Source organism: Marmota flaviventris, chromosome 5 (assembly GCF_047511675.1).
Source record: "Marmota flaviventris isolate mMarFla1 chromosome 5, mMarFla1.hap1, whole genome shotgun sequence".
Classification (NCBI taxonomy): Eukaryota; Metazoa; Chordata; class Mammalia; order Rodentia; family Sciuridae; genus Marmota; species Marmota flaviventris.
In genome coordinates this window covers 53,178,222-53,199,186 of record NC_092502.1, presented here as the reverse complement: position 1 = coordinate 53,199,186, position 20,965 = coordinate 53,178,222, and the positions used below count along the sequence as shown (strand labels likewise).

Here is a 20,965-nt window from a genome sequence, read left to right as displayed (position 1 = left end):
ATGTCCAAGACACCTGCAATTCCATATTTCCTGCAGTAGTGTTTATAATAGTTAACAAATAAAAACAAAGGGTCTATCAACTGATGATGGATAAAGAAAATTGTTAGAGTGTGTAAACAAGTCTGGATGGCGCCTGGCATTTTGCCAGAGAAATGTTGGAGTCTGTAAACAAGTCTGGATGGTGCCTGGCAAAATGCCAGAGGGAGTGGTTTGTGAAGTAACACCAGTGAGCCATTAAGTGTGGAGATTCCTTATTGGTTGACTGATGTATCTATTTTATGCTAATTAGATAAGCTGTGTGGAATGTATAAATACTGCTCCTGTCCTGCAATAAACGGCTCCTATTCCTGCTGTATCAATCTACACAAGTTGTTCGTCACTCCCCGGCTAGTTTGCTGCAGCTGGACTGCGGCAAAAATGTGGTATATGGAAAGGAATATTATTCGGCCATAAAAAAGTATGAATTTCTATCATTTGTGACAACATGGATTAACCTGAAGGATATTATTTTAAGTGAAATAATCCAGGCACAGAAAAATACCATAAGATCTCATTCATATGTGGGATCTTAAAAAGTTGATGTCATGAAATTTAAAAGTAGAACAGCGGTTACCAGAGGATAGGAGGTGTACATGCAGAGAGGTTGATCAATAAATACTGAGTTATCTGAACATCACTGTTTTCTGGAGTGTGCATTTGCTGGTTGCCTCTGCTCCTCCACTCACACCCAGGACATTCCTTTTTCTTTTACCAAGAACACCCTAGTTATTTCTTATGAAAATGACCCAACCTCCCCCCTAGCTTCAAGAGTAGAATCTGACTAGCCACAGTGAGGTTCAGAGGTAGGCACATGTGCAAAGATAAACCAATGAGACCAGGAAGACTTCTAAGCAAAGGCACTTTCTCCTTCTTCCATTGTACTACTAAAAGAGACCCTACTCTTCCCTAGGGCTCTGGTGTATTTGATAACAGTAGGAGAGGTCTGGAACCACTGTAGCCCTTTTGTATCAGAAAGGGGCCCAATGAAGCTTGTACCATGGAAAACAGAAAAGAGAAATGGATAAAATAACTATGATTACTTAACTGGGATATGGTTCAAGGCTCCTCTGAAGCTAGATATACCCTTTTGCCTCAAATACCACAAGTGCCTGATGAATGCTTATCTTTAAGCAAAACTCTGTATATGCATATAACATTTCTCATTAAATTAGAGTAAAATATTAACTTGTTTTTATCTTCCTGTTAAAACATCTCCCAAAGTAGATGAATTTCTAGTACAAATGGACTTCAATTAGAATGATTCAGCTTAAGAGTTTTCAACCTAACAATGGTGCAAAGGTTATATGCATCCTGTAGAAACTGTACCTCTAATTTTGAATTTTGGTCTTTTTCTCAGGCTAGCAATATGTGGTATGACACTCTCATGATACTGGATAGGAGCAGTGAGCTAAGGCTCCCAGCCAGCCATGTGACCGTGGTGTATACACCAGTACTCTAAAGTTTACTCCTGTGTTGATAAGTTGTGATGCTGGAAGGTCAGGTGTGTCAAATGCATTTCAACTTATGATATCTTCAACTTACGATGGGTTTAATCAGGACATAACCCTATCATAAATTGAAGCACATCTGTATATATATTTTGGAAAACAAAAATTTGCTACTTCATAAAATTTTTATTTGGCATGAATTTTTTATTGGAATTAAAATGAATTGGTGTTCTTCCATTCATGTAGAAAAACCTTGTTTTACTTAATTCCACTTTTACATGGATCAATTCCCTCATTTGTGAAACCTCAGGGAGTTTGTCTGGGGAAGAAGATGAACACAACTAAGAGCTAGATTTCCTAAGATAGATTTCCTATTCAATACATAGAAAATTATTCTCGAAAATGAAATAATAATCACTGTTCATCAGATAGAATGCCATACTTCAAATCACTCATATGTCCAATGTAACTTTTAACCTCTCATTGGCTAACTTAGTTTTTTTTGTTCTAAGATACTGTGTGTTCTTGGATATTTAATTTTTTAAAATAATTTGTTTCTAACCAAATGATTTAAAAATGTTAAGTAGGAAAGTGATCATGGTTCAAAAGTGTACTTACAAAATTTTTAAAAAACTTACTAAATAGCATTGTATTATTTCTTTTTCTTTCTTTCTTTCTTTTAATTCCTAAGTAAGTAATGGTAAGTAATACTAAATAGCCATAGCTGTCATTGTTACATTGTTAGACTATGTGGAAATAACCATTTCCAAATCTGGCAGAAGTTTTGGAAAGTAAAAGGCACTGATTAGAGCCCATCATCTACATGCTACAAGACAATTATTTAAGTATCGTGGAGATTGCATGTTACTTTTATTTGTTGTGCATCCTTTTTTCTCCTGTAAGACATAAGATTTCTACTGGAGAGTAGCTTTTGGGCTGGGGTTGTAGCTCAGTGGTACAGCACTTTTCTAGCATTCATGAGGCACTGGGTTCGTTTGATCTTCAGCACCACATAAAAATAAAATAAAGGTATTGTGTCCACCTACAACTAAAAAATAAATGTTTTTTAAAATTATTTTAAAAAATCATATGTCTATCTATCAAGGGAGTTGGGTTGGTAGTTTTTGATTATAAAGTGTTTGTTTTTAATCCACTTAAAGGCATATGCAAAGGCTAAAAATTTTTACCTAATTTAGAAAATCTACAATATACAAGGAAAAGAGACTAAATTGGTCATTAGGAAACTAAAACTCCAGTCCAAATCTTTTAACTAGTAATTTCAGGAGAAGGCAAGTTTCTGAACAGCACTAGACCTAGTTTCTCTGTCTCTAACATGAAAGAGCAGCCTGGGCTCTCTTAGGAGTGCAGAAGGTTGCCCTCTCAAGAAGAGAAAAAGGTTTTTCCTCTGACCCTCACAAAAGCTGACCTGCCTGTTTTATGGGTGGGAAATCAAGGTCAGAGGGGTGATCCTGAACATACCTGATGGGTAGGAGGCAAGCTGGAGAAAACGTAACAGCTAAGCTCCTGTTGAGCTTGGGGTACTAGTACTTTCTGAGGTTCATGGGCCAAATCAGGAGCACTCTCTTCAGACAGACTAGCAGCAAGATGGTGCCTGCTGAGGAGGGCTCGGGGACACCCACTCCCTGGGGTTTAGACTAATATGTAACTGGAGCTAGACAGGCAAGCAAAAGAAACAGTAATATTATCTTATTAAAAACTTTAATACTAAAAATCAAGAAATGACCCCTAGAGCCAGGGTCTGCTTTTCACCTGGGATTAATAAAGCATTTACATTCATCTCTGCAACTTCCGGCTAACTCCACTGCGGGCAGATAGAATCAGGTAGAAAAGGAAGAAGAACTCCCTTGAACTCCTCTGGGGAATGAAGTGACAACAAACTGAATATTAAAAGCACAACAGGAAACAAGCCTTCTCGGCCCTTCAACCACATCTTTCAAGCCCTATTTCTGAGAATAGAAAATTCTAAGCTCAATTTGAGTATCACTATAAACTCCTCTCTGTGCCAGATGATTTTATCCACATATTTATATCCAAAGTACAAACAACTTAAAATGTTTACACTGAGTAGTAATGGAAGTCATGTGTCAAATACAATGGGGGAAAAGAATAAAGCTTTCTTTGGAACTAAAGCTTGAAGATACACAATATCTGTGGAAAATCTGGCTTACAAATGAAAATGCATTGTTTACCTATTCTATTTAATTATAGAGAACATGCATTTTTACCCTTTGCATACAATTTCTGAAGTCTTGTTTTTTGGGTTTTGGTTTGTTTTTTTGCTCTGAAGTGTTGCCTGAAGCTATGGGAGTCACGTAGAGTCTGGGGAACCGGCCACACACACATTCCTGTGATTGGTGATCCCCGTTTCCTTTAAGCTGTTTCACCCTCAGAGAGAGACGGTGAAGAATCCTTCCACCAAGGCCAAAAGGAAAAGACCAAGAACAGTGAAGAAAGTCCCCCTCACACATCCCAGCTGCCTTGAGCATGCCAGTGTGTGAAGACCAGGCCAACTACAGGGGCCAGGAGAAGACTTCTGCCATCTGAGAGAAGTCCTCTGAATTTATCACCAAGCACAGCCTCTCCTCAGCATCGAATCACCAGTGATTCAGGCACAACCATCCTCTGTAGAGGAAAAAGCACAGTGGCTTTACACACTCCCTCCTCTTCCTATGATATTAAAGGAAGAATATAGTTGTGGCTGCTTATTTCCCTGACGGAACATGTCTTGGAAGAATCAGTCACGAATTCCTAACTCTTAGTGAAGTCCAGCTCCTTTTTTTTTTTTTTTGAGAGGCAAGATTTCTCTGCTCCTGCCCTGTCTGCCTCAGTCATTCCCACACATGGATCCTCTCTGGCTCAGGTGAGGAGCACTAGCTGACCTCAGGTGGCCTATCCCAACCCTGCCCTGAGCATTGTCTTGGACTTGTGTTTTGTTTTCACTGAATGTTTACCACAGGCCTCTGGGGCTTTTGGTTTTAAGTTCAGAGAAGCTGAAACTGTTCAGCCTTTTCCCTTTGCTTTTCATTCACCAGTGGAGAGTGCCTTGGTCTCACTCAGGTAGTTCTGCTTCTCCTCTGCTGCAGAAGAGCTCCTAATGTGTTCTTCCTACACATAGACTCTAATTTTCAAAGAAGGAGGTGCTTCGTTAGAGGTGATACCCCCTCAGTGTGATTCTATAGGTATGTTAGTGGGGTCCACTAAAAATTCACTTTTTATTACTAAACCAATCTGTCCCCAAACACCCAAAACCTGAAGGTTGAGGCTGCTATGAGGAAGCAATAAACCCGGGGAAGAAAACAAAACACAAAACCAAAGTGCTTGTAGAGGTGAGTTTAAAAAATGGATAGGTCCTCTTTATGTCAGTTTTTCCCTTTGTACCATATTTTCACTTCCCCATAGCAAAAACCAATTTTAAATAGAAACTAATTAGAATCAATGCACCAACAACATTTTATAATTATAAAACTTCCTTTATTTTAATTAAGAATATTTTGCTTCTTTATATATTTTTTTATCACTCTCATATACTCTTAAAAATAGTAAGACATACAACTATTTAGGTTATATTAACTGAGGATCTAAACATATCTTACCTGTAAATAAGTTTCCAAACCTTGTCGTCGCTGTTCCAAAACTTTTGGGACCCAGTTTCTGACATGTTTAGAAGGGATTTCTGGAGTTTTTATACATTTCTTAAGCTATAAAGACAAGAATATGAGAGAAAAAATTATAATGACATTATGAGCAGGGAACCAATAAAAGAAAGTAAAACACTGTTATAGCTAATAATAATAATAATAATAATAATAATAATAATAAAAGGTGGGGAGAAGATAATTATGCTGGAATTTTGTCAAAAAAATTCGTTACTTAGTTGTCCTAACTGTTCAGATTTTAGAACAAGAATGTTGTGTTCTGGTAGTTGTTACTATTGATATTTCATATTGAAATTACTTTTCCTGAAAAAAGCAAAAGTTCAGTAAACGAGACAAAAAGTAAAAAAAAAAAAAAGTTTTAAAAATATATTTATTTTGTAAAAGAAATCAATGGAACAAAATTTTGTTTCAAGTAATATTCTGATAAAAAGTCTTTCCACATATTTTTCACCTAAGAAAGCAAAACCGAATACAATTGTTTATAACCACTGTCCCTAGAAATGCCACATGAATTAGACCATATTGCTTGCAGAGGTTCTTGACAATTCTATAATGGAATGGAGGATAATCTTTCCAACATCCCTAACAATTAAGTTCATATTCTGTTCATGAAAACTGAATGATAGTTCTTAGCTACGTCTTCCTAGGCAGCAGTTTCAGGAAATGATATAAAGAAAATTCTGTTCAAAATTGAGTTACAGTTGCCTGTGGTAGGCAGAATAATTTCCTTTCCAAAGATGACCAAATCCTAAGCCTGTGAATGTTACCTTATATGGCAAAAGGGATTTTGCAGATTTGGTTAAATTAATGATTTTAAAACAGGTAGATTATCCTAGATTATCAGGTTAGGCTCGATGCAATCACAAGGATCCTTACAAAAGGGAGGCAGGAGGGTCAGAGCCAGAAAAAGACTGAAAGATGCCAGGGGACTGGCTTTAAAATGAGAGACCTCAAATCCAGGAAACCTCTAGAAGCTGGAACAGATGTTGCCCTATGGCCTCCAGAAGGAACATAGCCCTGTTGACTACCTGGATGTTAGCCCAGAAAACTCACTTTGGACTTCTGAGCTCAAGAAGTGCAAGATCATAAATTAGTGTTATCTTAAGTCACTACATTTATGGTACTTTGTTACATTACCAGTAGGAGACTAACACACTGTCTCTAAAAATAGAGTGAATCTCATGGTCCAATTCAAGATTTGGAAAAACCTGCAAAGGTTCCTCCTTCCCAACACATGCAAAGAAAAAAGCATCATAATGAATAAGAAATTGCACACAATTAAATATGGGTCATTAAACATATAATAAAAATTCTTCCCCTATGAAGAATACATTCAACATCAGCCACTCCAGGCATGAAGAGGAAGACTCTGCATTTCAAAGATTAGCACTTCCATTTCAAGTATTGAGGCCGAGCCTGGGTGGACTCCTCCCTTCTTCCAAGTACCACTGAAATCACAGTGTGAAGGCAATGGCTGCAAACTCAAAATCTATTCTTCCTTAACAACAGAACTCCTATAAAATTGGGGGAAATAATGTATTTCATTATTAGCTAAAAAAACTAAATTTCCCAACGCCCCTTGAGGATAGTGGAAGCCAACGCAATATAATCAGAAGCCACAGCAAAAGACTTTCCATAAATACACTTTCCACGTGAACCAGACTCAACTGGCTGCACCTTCAGTCCCATGCCCCCTTCACCCTTTTCCTGCCTAGCATGTGCCTATGGAGCAACTGTAAACATTTATTTTCATGAGGGAATTCTGAAGACAGAGGACAGGTGTTCTAAGTGACTAAGGAGAAAGAAAAGGCCAGGGTGCAGGACAGTCTCCTGGAGCTGTCATATCAACTCTGGACTGCCCACTGCCAGGCTTTTTTTGAGAGGAAAAAACAAATACCCTTTTAAAAAAGGTTACTGATGCCTGGATTTAATCTTGATAGTGTTTTTAAAAAAGCAAGGAGCCATAGGGAATGGGACAAGATGAGACTAAGACAGAAATACAGCCCTGTGTTCCACCCACTCAGTAGAAGGAGCAGATTTATGTATTCAAGACAGAGAATACTGGAATAATTAATCTAGGTGGATGGGCAATTAAGGTTCAGTTTCATAGGAAAACCAGCACTATGAAAGAAAAGGGACCAAAACAATAACAACCACCACCACAACAACAAATGGAACAACTAATCCCAAAAGAAACAGACACATCAAATAACAGGTGAGATCTTTAACAATTTGTTTTATTACCTGCAGAAAGACTTGAGAAGATATGCTTCTATATAAAAAAAAGAACAGGTTACTATAATGAAGAAACAATCAGAAAAGAGGAAAGATCTTCTGAAAATTTAAAAAATGACACAATTTTTTTTTTAAAAAGTGGTAGAATACAAAATCATGGAAATCTTCCAAAATGTAGAACAAAGGAAAGAAAGGGTCAATGAAACGATAAAACATAAAGAGAATAAATCCAGGATGTTTGAAATTAGACTTAATAATCCATTAAGAATAGAATGCAACCCAGACATAAAAATCACTTTCATATGACCTAAAAAAAAGATTATGTCTTCAGATTAAGAATTAATTGGGTGTCAGCATAATATATTTTTTAAAATATATTATATGTCTGTTGGGATTTCAGAACATCAATGATAGAGAGAGCACAGGGGAAAACATGAGGTCACAAACAGGGGAAACATGTCTCTGGTGGCAACTGATTCTTCAACAGCAACAATGGATGCGGAAAGATACCCCAAAGATTTCACCTGAAAACGCACTTCCACAACCAACCACACTACCAATCAAGTGAGAGAATGAAGGCATTTTCAGACATGCAGACTCAGAACATTCATCTCCTATGCCTTGTTTGAGAACTTAATTCCAGAAAACAGAGCTTAACGCAAAGAGGAGAAGAAATAGGATTAGAACTCATAGCTCTGCCCCTTTGGGGTGGAAATCCAAAGATGGCAGAAGAGGCCTAAAGAACAACCAGTCTGGGTTGTAGTAGAAAGTCCATGGATCTGGGGAGGGGAGCTATCCAAAGTGAGGTTAGTTCCATGAAGTAAATAGTACAGAAACACTGAGTAAGTTCTAGAATTCATTAAAGCACATTATTCTTCCACCAGTCAGAAAAAAGTTCCAGAGAAAATGGAGCCCCTGAAGGTAGTCATGGAATATTCAACAGATTGAGCTCCTTCATGCTCCTGGGTGCTGGGGACATTTCTGCTGCATACAGCTTACATAAACAGTAACAATTAACAATAAATGTAACAAACAGTAAGCAGTTGATAAAACAGGGCAAAGACAGCCAGCATCAGAAACCGGTTAGCAGCTGGGAAGGCCTGTGTGAGGTGGGAGAATCTAGGAGCAACCTGAATCATGTTTGTGAGGGACCCAGGTGTGGAGCTGGAGGAACGTTATAGGAGTGACAGGCTTCAGGTATTCAAAACTAGAAAGCAGGAGATGGACTGGATGAGAGGTGGCAGTGCCAGATACTGCAAGGCAGGAAGCTGGTATGTGATATGATTTTGACTTTAAGGAAAACATGCTGGGTTCCAGGAGCAATATGGACGACCCAGGGCCTGGAGTAAGACTAGGGAAAACAGTCAGAAGCGCCTACAGAAACCCAGGCAAAAGGTGATGGTGTTTATGACTGCGTGCTGGCCATGGAGATGGCAGATGGAAGGTCACGGGGTGTGTGTGCAAAGTAGAAGCAATTAGGATAGCTCTAAGACAGATCTTCCCTCTTAGGTATTTTCTTTCTTTCAAAACTTTTTTGTAGTTGTAGATGAACAGAATGCCTTTATTTTATTTGTTTATTTTTATGTGATGCTAAGGATCAAACCCCAGTGCCTCACACATGGTAGGCAAGCACTCTGCCATTGAGCTATAGCCCCAGCCCCTTTCTTAGGTTTTTTAATTTCCCTGGCAGCCCTTCTATGAGTGACCTGGTAGTCACCTTACTGAAAAGTAGTAGATTGGGATAAGTGGCTCATGGACTAATTTTCCCCTCAAATCCACTGTCCCTGTGTTCTACAGAATACAACTCCTGATCCTCAGGTGAGTATGTGGCCATTCAGAATAAGGAACACATTTCTCAAACCCTCCTCCCCCTCAAGCTATGTGTGGCTATGTGACAGAATTCTGATCACAGGTAGGTAAACAAACATATATGTGCAACTTTCAGGAAGCGTTCTCAAAGGTAGGGCTACTGTCTTTTCTTTTTCCCCTTCTGCTAGCTAAACTACCCACACAGTAGCAGCCACCTTTGATGATGAGGCAGAAGCTGCATATTAAGAATGGACAGCAACAAAAGCCCAGGTCCCTGATGATCACAAAACTGCCTCGACAGCCCAGGCAAAGTGAGATTTGTTAGTGTCACCATTATTTTGGTTTTAGAGTCACTTTGACCAAATCTAATCCCACATGAATAGGGGAATGTGGCTGCCATTGCTAGCTGCCTGCCCAATACTCATTCCCTCTTTGTAAACCAAAAACCAAAAGTTCACCACTACCATCAACAATTTAAAAAAAAAAAATGTCATTTAGAGTGCCAACATGCTGAGTTAAAACTCTTGAATTTCTAAGTTCCCCTGTAATTACAGTGGCATATGACAGGGTTGTGAATGAAATGCAGCACAAGTCTACTAGGCAGTGTTCCTATTTTCTCACAAGAAGCAATATTTCTTTCTGCCAGGAATGCAGAAGCAATGCCGGGAAGGATGGCAGCTATGTTATAACTATAGGGTAAAAATCAACTGTGAAGGTAAGGCTGGTGAAGCAGGATTACAGGTGGAGTCCAGAATGTGATGTAGTGGAATTGCTCTATCACCTGGGACTGCTTACTTTTAATTTTCTTGTGTACAAGAATAATAAAACTCTTTCTTCCTCAAGAAATCCAGTTAAGTTTCTATTGTATGCAACCAGAGATACTCCTAACATATCCTTTGTTCTGTTTGGAGATGTTGAGTCAGAGATGCCCAACAGGCACCCAGGTTGGGGTGATGGGTAATCAGCTGTAGGTCTGTAAACATGGGAATCAGAATGTAGAAGTGTATTTATAGCCATGGAACTTCAGGAGATGAAAGCAGGAGTTAGGTCCAAATGAAGGAAAAGGGCCCATGGTTCAGATGCCCTGCAGAGCCCCCTTACCCTGTGAAGACCTTGGGGCAGTTACCTCCATGACCACCTTGTATTCTATAAGCCTCAGTCATAGCAGGCTGCCATGCTGTAAGAGTATCACCTGGCTGGGACCCAAGGATGGTCTCTTGGAGCTGAAACCTACCTTTGGCCAACAGCCACCAAAAAAACAAAAAAGGAAAGAAAGAAAGGGGTGGGGGACTCAGTGTTGCAACTACAAGGCATGGAAGTCCACCTGAATGACCTCAGAAGAAAGACTCTGAGCTTCAGAGTCCACAGCCTTGGTCAGCACCTTGATTTCAGCCAGGTGGGATGCTCAGCAGAGAACCCAGGACCCCTGGGCCTGGCCTCCCGACCCACAGAGACTTAGAGATAATTTCTGTTGTTTTAAGCTTATATGTCTGTGGTTGTGGTAATTTATTATGCTGCAATGGAAAAATACAAGGAGGGCCAAGGCTGAGAGACCCAACTCTGAGGGGAGGGCAGAGGGTGGGGGAGAGTGAAAAGCAAGTTCTCTAGAAAAATGTTTCAAGGAGAAGGGGCAGGGCACGACCAGACCACACAATGACCATAGGTACTCGAGAGGAGGGGTACCAAGGGAAGCATGGGGTTCCCTAGAAGGACTCCTGAGAGGAAGAGTACGGTTGGATAGACACGGAGGGGGCTGGTGGCCTAAGGCGGGCTTTGTTCTGTAAAAGGGGTTCACCTACTGTCCAATCCAGGGCTGGGGGAAGAGGACAGTGCCAGAGAGGAGGAGGGAGGAATTCAGCACTGCCTGCGAGGGAACAGACAGCTATCTCATCTCTGTGCTACTTGAGGGATTTCCCCAACAAGAACGAGGTCAAGATGCTCAATTTTTCTGTGGTAATAAGCTTGCTAAGTTTCCATTTACACACATAGAAATTTTCTTTGAAATTATTGAATCACAATTTGTCTTATATTTCAGAAAATCAACTCCATTATCTGTCTCCTCTCTCTTTTGATTTTTTTTTTTTTTTTTTGAATCCCATAGATACAGCACTGAAAACATTTTTCCTTTTTATTTATGTGAGCAGTGCTGAGGAAGCCCATCATCGCTGCGGCCGGACCTGTGACACTGGCGGGTGAGTAATGGATTGCTTTAGATGAGAGACAAACCCAGGACAATGTGTTTCCAGTAGGGCTCAGCTGCTTGCAAGATGAATACTCCTCTGCCGCTTCCTCAGATGATTAACTGTCCCAGCCCAGCCGCGTCCGGGCACACGGCCTTTCTGATCCACGCAGATAAGTACCAGATTCCAGGATACCCACAAACACAATCCTCTTCTCCTGATGCCACTGCTTCCTTTTCCTTACTATCCTGTTAGGATCTACATAGAACTTACTCTGTATAGACACTGGCATACACATTGGTTAGAAAAAATCAACCATGTTCCACAGAAAGGATGGGAAATAGTTTGTCCAAAACACATGAACAAAAACAACGGAAAAGAAAAGAATTTAAAGCAGCAAGACGACCCTCCCTGCATATCGTCACCCCCATTCTCTCGGGGTTCCCTTTAGAGACGCAGTGCATGACGTGGTACTCAGTCTGATCCCATGCAGCAGTTTTCTGGTTCTTCTGAAATGTGTGCTTCATTAAATTAAATAGAAGAGAATGCACTATTTGACTCAAGCCCAATGTAGGCAATAACAAAAATGAGGACAGTTAACGTTAAAGAGAACCAGCACCATGTTTCACTGAAAACTTTGGTGAATAAAAAGGGTGGGCTGGAACTGACAGAAAACAGCTGGGAAGGCAGGAAAACTAAAATATGCTTAACAGTTTGCATTGCAGGGAAGGTTTTCCTGCCCGTGCATGAGATCTGGGGGTCTACAAAGGTAAAACTCCTCTCAAGCACCAACATTGAAAATGGTAAATTAATTGGCTGTCGGGGGTCATGGACAGGGGCAGATGGGGCATAGGGGAGGCATTTACAAGCTTGAGGGCTCACAGAAGACTTGCTTGACCTGCAGAAAGGGCACCCTGCTACAAAGAATGAGGGAGGGGGGCCTTGCTTTGTTTCAGGGTGGCAGTGGGGTTTTTCCTATCCTGTGCTAGCACAGTGGGAGCTATGAAGGAACCAGGTAGGTCTATTGGGACCAGCAGTCAAACTTCAGTGGAATAAACTTCCACATGAGAATGTGCAGGGAGTTCTCCAAATATCCCATTTGCCAAATATTCATTCAATGCCTAAGATGTGCCCAACACTCTAACAGCAAGAAAGATACAAAAGATAAGGCTTGGTCCCTCCTTTAAAACAAAATTATCTTCTAATTTGACAAAATTTAGGGATGACTAAGATTTAGTTATCTTAGATGTTTTGAGTGTTTAAGTAGAAATTTCTATTCTAAATGGAAGAGATTCCAGGACAAAGACATTAGGGAACCAAGGAAGCTGGCATGGAAGGAAGAAGGAGAAACTGACCCATCTTGGATTGGTTGGAATGGTCAGAACACAGAAGGATGTTCAGCCTGACAAGAGAGAGAGGTGGTGATTTTCACAGCAGATACCTGGGTGCAGGGAGAGACAGAGTGGCTGGGCTGACATTTTCTTAGGAGGAACAGTGAGAAATAAGACCAGCCCAGCAAAGAGTTTGAGGAAGACAGAATAATGGTTTCCTCAATGATGCCTAAGAATCCCTAAACCCTAGGATCTAAAAATATATTCCCTTATATGGAAAAGGGAGCTTTACAGATGAGATTTAAACAAAGGATCTTGAAATAGGATGCCTTTCCTGGATTACTGGGCTCAGTGCTACCACAGGGGGAGGCAGGTGTGTCAAAATCAAAGAGAGGAGATGTGACAGCAGATGTTATGGTGGAAGCAGAAGCTAGAGGAACGTGATTGCTGGCTTTGAAGATCAAAGAGGACCATGAACCAAAGAAGGTAGGCAGCTTCTCAAAGCTGGAAAAGGCAAAATTGGTTTTCTCCTAAAGGCCCCCAGAAGGAATGTAGTCCTGCCAACCCATTTGGAGTGAAATAATAAAGGCATGTTGGTTTAAGCCATTAAGTGCTTGGTGACACTTAGTGTTATAGTGACACTAGGATACCATTCGAAGTTTAAGAATATGGGCCTTGAGAGTCAATGTCTACAGTGTGGCAGACAATACAGGCCTATTTCAGAATGAGTGCAAGAATTGAGATGGAAATGGTGCTTTAGGAAAACTGCATGAGCAGAGAATGGAAAGAAGACAGGAATCAGAAATGGGTAATGCAACACTAATCCACAGTAGCTCTGGACTGGGATGGCAGGAGTACACAATGAAAAATAAAATGGTATATGTTATAGATATTTGGAAGAATGAATCAACAGGACTTAGTGACATTCTGGATAATGCAGGCAAGAGAATGCAGGGAAGCACTTTGAGGCTTAAAACCTTGAGCGGTATGGCTCTACACCTTGTGGGTGTGTATGTGTGTGTGATAGGTGAGAGGGGCCGTGTCATAAGTAATTTCTTTAAAAACATAACCCACAATAGAATTTATCAAACATGAACCAGCATTAAGATCCTCTGGGGGGCTGGTTTAATAAGCAGATTTCTGAGCTGCATCAGAGTCTGATTGGCATCCTGAAATCAGCACTTAGGTGGTCCAGAGTTCACACTTGAAAAAATAACAATCTATAGAAACTTAAAAAAAAAAAAGAATCAAATACTCATCATAGTTCTAGAAGAAATGACAAATTTAAAAGAGTAAAAATGGACATATTATAAAACATAAAAATATAAAATTTTTTTCAAATTAAAATAACTTCATAACAAAAATTAAATAGCCACTAGGTAAAATATACTTTCAGCAAATGACTAATATTTTATTTCAAGGCCACACAAAATAATAAGCAAAAACAATAAGACCAGGTAGATAAATGAGAACACACATAAATAGACAATTTGAAAAAAAAGATATAACTATTAAGTAAACTAAAGAGATACCAATTCAACAATAACAAGGCATATGTGCTGCCAAATAAACAAACACAATTTTTGAAGAAATAAAGTTCAAGTTAATGGGGTGCTGTGAACCTTACACTCTCATGCTTGCCAGTTACATTAAAAATCTGCTATGGGGCTGTGGCTGTAGCTCAGTGGTAGAGCACTTGCCTAGCACGTGTGAGGCACTGAATTTGATCCTCAGTACCACATAAAACTAAATAAAATAAAGGTATTGTGTCCATCTACAAATACAAAAAAATAATTTTAAAAAGAGTTCGGTTTATAATTTAAAAGCAAGTTGAAGGGAGAAAAACAATGCACACGTAGAAAGAAATTCTTACATTTTTCCAAATGTTAGAAAAACAATTCTAAGAAAGATGTAAACAGTACTTTAACAAGTACAATTACAAAAGTTCAGGAGAAGTAATAAGCACTAAGGACTTTCTTTAACACTATCCAAACTGTAGGTAATGGTTTTAGTTTCTGCCTTTAAATCAGCAATGACAATCAGCTAGGCGGCATTGTGTGTGTGTGTGTGTGTGTGTGTGTGTGTGTGTGTGTGTGTGTTGCTGTGGTGCATGGACAGAAGCTATTCATTCATTATCCTAAAGGTGCAAAGCACTTGCAAATAGCTCATATGTTATTTAGAGTCAACTTGGGGACGCTGGTTAAACACTTTAAGCAAAAGTGAAATGTAATGTAAAAGGTAAGAAAAATCAAGATAGGTGAGAGAATAAATTACATACACTGCAGAAATAGTTGAATATTTCAAGAAAATTAAATGACAATCGATTCAACTACATTTAAGGGAACATAATTCTTGGTAAACATATAACATTCATATCCTGTTACAAAATTCAAATATGGAAAACTGTAAAAAGAGAATGAGGCCACACATGGGCAACAGAATCAATAAAGCTGTGTACAATATTTGGATTAATTTTTTTTACCCATTTAATCCTTAGCACACACTTTTACAATCAAGATTACAGAATGATTTTTCTTTTTACTTCTTACTATTACTTGTATTTAATTGCCTTTATAGTTAGCATTTTGTGAAATCTAATACAGTCAAATGGGGCAAGTAGAGGAAACTTTACCTCTTTAATATAAGTAAAGATGACTTTTCTAGCAGTGGCTATCACCTCTAGAATGCAGAAGATTAGATAGTGCATCCCAACTAAAACTCTGTCCCACAAACCTATTTTTGTCTCTATGTCCCTGTAATGATATCACAAATATTTTAACAAAGCTGCTAGAAATATGCAAAATTGAAGAATTTGAGAATTTGTTCTGTTTTAATTCTAGCAAACTTTGTTATGGAATTATGAGACTAGCTAAAATTATTAATAGAACTGTAGAAATTGAGAGGAGAGCAAGTCCTAATAAATCTAGGAATTTTTTTCTGATTTCAAATACCTAAGAATTGCCTAGATCACTGGGGAGAAGGTCCTTTGCTGCAGAGGAAAACAAACTGAATTAGAGAAGAGGGTGAGTGAGCCTCCATTCCAGCAGCCTGGGCAGCCTGCTCAGAGCTGGCCTAATTGGCAATCACCCAGCTGTGCTTCCTGTGAGCCGATCCCAGTATCTGGAGAGAAGAGCTGGGCTTTGTCGGGTCATGCAGTACTGGGTGCTGACCCAGGCAGTTAGGAAGGAACCTACACATGACAGGTTGCCTAGTCCAGACTGGTTGGCAGAAGATGAGTGGGGTATGGGGGGAGAGCTGGTCTTACTCTCTCTCCTTGGAGAGACTAAGTCATTAGGTATCCAGCAGAACCTCTCCAGAGCCTGTTTCCTTCAAAAAATGAATGAAAACAGAATTCCATGAGAAGGAAGTGAAACCTAGATTTCAGGTTTGTTTCTCTTTGAGCCTCTGGAATTGGTGCTTTGGAAAATTTGCTGGCAAAACCTGGCCTAAATAGCTATTCACCTGTAATTCTTTTTTATTTTTATTTTTGAAAGTGAACCTGAGCTTAACAAAATTTGAACTGGAGGATTCATTGTGAATTATCCCTTGCTGTCCTAACAGAGAAGCATACAGACAACCTGGAGCTCCCCTTAAAGGAAAACTGAGAGCAACAGGCTCACTAACCTCCCAACAATATTCTGTTAAAGTTTATACTCAATTCTCCATTTTTCTGATTAAACACAGTGGGAAAACTTAATTTAAAAAAAATGTTTAAAAAGTTTAAATACAGAGTTAGTACACCATCACAAATTATTTATGCAATGATATTTCCCAGAAAATTGAAGAGGTCATTAATGAAATCTTTTTTAAAAAAATGACTCTCTTTCTTAATATGTACTCAGTATCTAATCATCTAATTCTCACCTAACCAATAAGGAGACTGAATTATGTCATACATTGTATGTGTATGTATATATTTTATATATACAGTCCATGTGGGTGGGTAAATACATATATACATATTGACATGTACATATATATTTCATACATATGAAAAAAATAGTAAAATTTCACTGACTCATATATGGTTAATTTTCTGAGCAATTTCACAAGGTATTTCTAATTAAGATAATTTCAGCACCCCCATAATAATTTGTAACCTGCAAAAAATTAAATTTGGTTAAAAGATAAAAACTGTTCACTTTTCTATTCATTACTGATCATTTTCCCCTACAACTCAGTTATTGCTTTTACATTCTGTTTCCTTTATATAAGACTTTTAGAGAAATAGATTCCAGAACTGAAACATCAGTCTTTTATAATGGCCCTTTACAACTCAAAAGAAGGTGAGGATCTATGATCCTCTTTTGCATGTGTTCCCCAGTCTTGAAAATGTATATACATGTATATTATCTTATCCAGGTACATAAAAGTTGAGTTTAATAAATTTGTTCCATAAAATGATAGTTTACTTTGCTTTTCCCTTTTGCACAGAACATTAAGAATATTTCATGGATAAAACAGGGTCTGGGTCTTATTCTTTCAGAAGCTATAACATTTAATGCAGTATACTACAAATGGTTTGCAGCCTCAGATTTGTATATGCAAATGATCCCAAGAGAAACCCCATCTACACAGGAAGCACACCTTTAAGAGACTGAATAATCCATTTTAAAATGAAATTTACATCATGATAATAGAAACCATGTATACACAAGAAATATTAGTGCTCCTAGAACCACAGAAAGGAGTCTTAACATTATATCATCTGCCATATAGAGAAAAGGAGGCAAAGAACAAAAACCAAAGGTTACCTTTTTGTGCAAGGCATGAAATTCGCTGTATCTTTTTTCAACAAAATGTTTTCTTCCATTCATTAGCACTTCTATCTTAAACACCTAAGGAAAAAATTAAAGAGATTAATTCTACTAGTATAAAACCCTCAATTGTCTGATGCAGTAAGTTTGTGACCATGATATATTTCATCCCTTTAATTACAGTAGCTGATTCCCCCCAAACCCAGAAGGCTCAGGAGACCCTGGCCCAACAGCACTGATTAATGAGCACTCAAACGAAATATGCTCACAAACAAACTATAGCATTCTCCAAAAACATGTCTTAAAACAAGGGAAACTTCAATGCATTGAAATGCTACTCATTTTTTTAACTGTTTTATTTTTAACCTTAAAATAACTTCATCAGATGATTATGATAATTTTGAAATGAAAGTGTGAGGCAACAGCAATACTGGAGTTAAAAAACTCAGGCTTGTGGAAGTCCATTAGGGGTATTTCAACAAAGCAGTACTGTCTCATCTGTAACACTGTCATGCAAACACTAGTGCATTTTAGGTTAATTTCTTCCTAACCTGCATATTCATCTCTAGCTCAGCTGGGCTTATTCAGCTGTTTGCAAAACAGGGAAAATGTAGTAAAGGCTCATTTTCCCTGCATGATGCAAGTGACAGCTTGTGCTCCTTCCTCCAGAAGGTTGAAAGGCCAGATGAAAAGGCTCTCTGGGTGCACTAATTAGTAGGCACTAACATGACATTTTCTTGATTCTTGGGTCAGTGGGTCAAGACTGGGAACAGGGATGAGAAATATTGTGAAATGCTCATGAAAATACAATGTTCAGGTTGAGTGGGGAGAGATGCTTGGCAGGAACTCAAGAGCAGGTGCTCTGTTATTCCAAGAGTTTGCACATGAGCCTTGTTTTTCTAAGTGAGAGTTTGTAAATACCAAGATGAAAGAATATTGTTCAAGTACTTGGTAAGCTTCATTTCCTGTTTTAAGTGACTTTTGGAAAGAAAAATAAGCTGTAGTTAAAATCACATGGCACTAAAGAATATTAAAAGCATACTTATTTTAAGCCTAAAAATAAGAACTATTCAAATTTAACATGTAAGATACAACATCACATGCTTTCATTCAAAAAATAGATCTCTATGGTTCTATATTTCTGCCTTATATGTAAATATGATTATTTTAGAAAGCCAGAAATTAGGTCATGAAACATGAAGCATTTTTGTGCTTCCTTGAACTAGAAGCAAAATATTCTGTTGCCAATTTGGTTTACATAACCTGTTTTTAAATACATGGGAAATTTTTACCAATTTAAAGGATATTTTATCTTAACTTTTTTTTTCAAGAAATCTTCCTAAACAAATACTTTTCTTTGGTGAATTAATGAAAATATTTTCTTCAAAAAGCACATGCATATACTTCAAGCTCTCAGATACACATCCATTATTTTTTTTAAAAAAAATTCCATTTACTAATTCACAAAAGAAAACTATTCTTCTTCAAAGACTCTGCCAGAAATAGAATCAGGAAAACACCCTGAGAAATACAAACAAGAGCAACACAGTTTTAACTTGGGGCTTGGCTAATCGGCTGCAGAGTTCCCTTTTCAGTGTCAGGACCCTGATTTAAATCAGGACAATGTGGTAGCAATGAAAGTAGTTTCCATCTGCTGAGCCATGTGAAGTAAACGGAGATATGTTCTGGGTCTCGTTACTTGAGGCTTCATCACAAAGCCACCACTTTAATTGGCACATTTGTCACAGAATCCATATAGCAGAGAGAAGGTTGAAGACTCAGCCAGGCTCTCCATACTAGGTCAGCCCTTCAAGTGCCTCCTTGAAGGTGAAATTACAAGACATACTGAAATGGCTGCCCCAGGGAAGGTCACCCCTCCTCCTGATCAGAGAGTTCCAACACCAAGGCTCCACGATTCCTTTCCACCAGCACCAAGTTCACATTGGAGGCAGAGGGATGGAGGATGTATACAGACACACAAGGAAAGTACATGATAAACTTCAATGCTTTATCATGTTGCCTGTGGGAAAAACATCCAGAATACCAATACTGTTAAGACTTTTTTCTTCTAAATTCAGGGAAAATATCTTTAAAAGGAAGTTGGTTAACTAGGATTTCTATGGCCAAGAGAAGCAAAAAGTGGAATCATTTTCATAAACCCTATTTTCCTGAATAGCTGTACCAGACCTTTCTCTTTAGTTGTTTCGACTGTCGAACATCTATTCTCCCTGCTTCGTAGAAAAAGCTCTTTCTCACTTTGCTCTCCTGACAGACTTCTAAGGTCACCTTGGAAGGCAGTGTCATCACAGGATGGTGTTGAATGGCACCCAGCATAGTATCTGGTATTTATTTGTTTATTTACTCAACAGATCTTCTCTGAGGGCCTAAAATGTGCCAGAGAGTTGTCCTAGGCTCTGGGATGCAGCAGTGACGAGGACAGACAAGAGCAAAGCCCTCACGGAGCTCCTGTCCTATGTAGTAGGGAGGCTGACCCCCCCCCCACACACACACACACATGTGCACACACGTGCACATGGACACATATCACAATGCCCACATATAATGAGGGTCTGAAGAGCGGCACAGCAGGGTAAGAGACTGAGTTTGACAAGTGAAGCTCAGACAACGTGGTCAGGGAAGGCGGGGAGAGGAACAGAACCCTGAGGTAAACACCAGGAAATGGGGTTTACCAGAGTTCATATTTTTAGAAATGTAATAATATCCAGCACCCAATCAGATAAAAGTCACAAAATCAGACATCTCCCAATCAAAAAGAAGCAGGAAAATACAGCTCATAATGAGAAGAAAAACCAATCAATCGAAACTGATTCAGAAATGACATTTGACAAAAGCACCTAACATTGTTTCTGTACAAAAACCGAGAAGAAATGCTGAGGATGTTCAGTGGACATGTAAAAGGGAATGAGAAAAGACCCGAACAACAGATTTGGGGCCAGCTGATGAAGTCACCAACGTTTGTGATAATAACATATTGGATGGATTAACAGCAGATTAGATGTTCCAAATGTGAAGGTTGTGATGAAGACCTGGTCATAGCAACTCTCCAAAATGAAACAGAGGAGGAAAAGCCCTAAAAAGTAGACAAAGAAACAGCCTAAGTGAACTATAAGACAACTCTAAACAGCAAACTGTGGAAGTCGAATCCCTAAAGGAGAAGAGAGATGGGGGCGGCAGGGGTGGTGAGGATACATGAAGACAAATATGTTTGAAGAAATCATGGCCAAAAATTTCCCCAATTTGATGGAAACTATAAACTTACAGATCCAAGATTAAGATCAATGGATTATGCACAAGAAACACAATGGAAAAAACCCAAGGTGTTTTGTAATAGAATTGTTTTAAACCAGGAATGAAGAGAAAATTTGAAATACAGGCAAGAAAAAAGGAAAAAAAATTTAAAAAAGCTATGTTTGATTCATTCCACTATCTTTCCTTACACAGAAATAAAAAGGATAAGTCTGATAGCAA

At 38.7% G+C, this 20,965-nt stretch overlaps 1 protein-coding gene across 1 annotated transcript in view; it reads right to left on the bottom strand.

Annotated features, from left to right (window-relative positions):
* Snx24 (sorting nexin 24) overlaps positions 1 to 20,965 on the bottom strand; it is a 155,642-nt gene that overhangs the window by 55,904 nt on the left and 78,773 nt on the right. Inside the window, exons 2-3 of the mRNA XM_027949362.2 lie at positions 17,474 to 17,557; positions 5,102 to 5,206 (exon numbers count right to left, since the gene is read on the bottom strand). Of these exons, the coding sequence (XP_027805163.1) occupies positions 5,102 to 5,206; positions 17,474 to 17,557 (189 nt within the window). The remainder of the gene's footprint in view (positions 1 to 5,101; positions 5,207 to 17,473; positions 17,558 to 20,965) is intronic.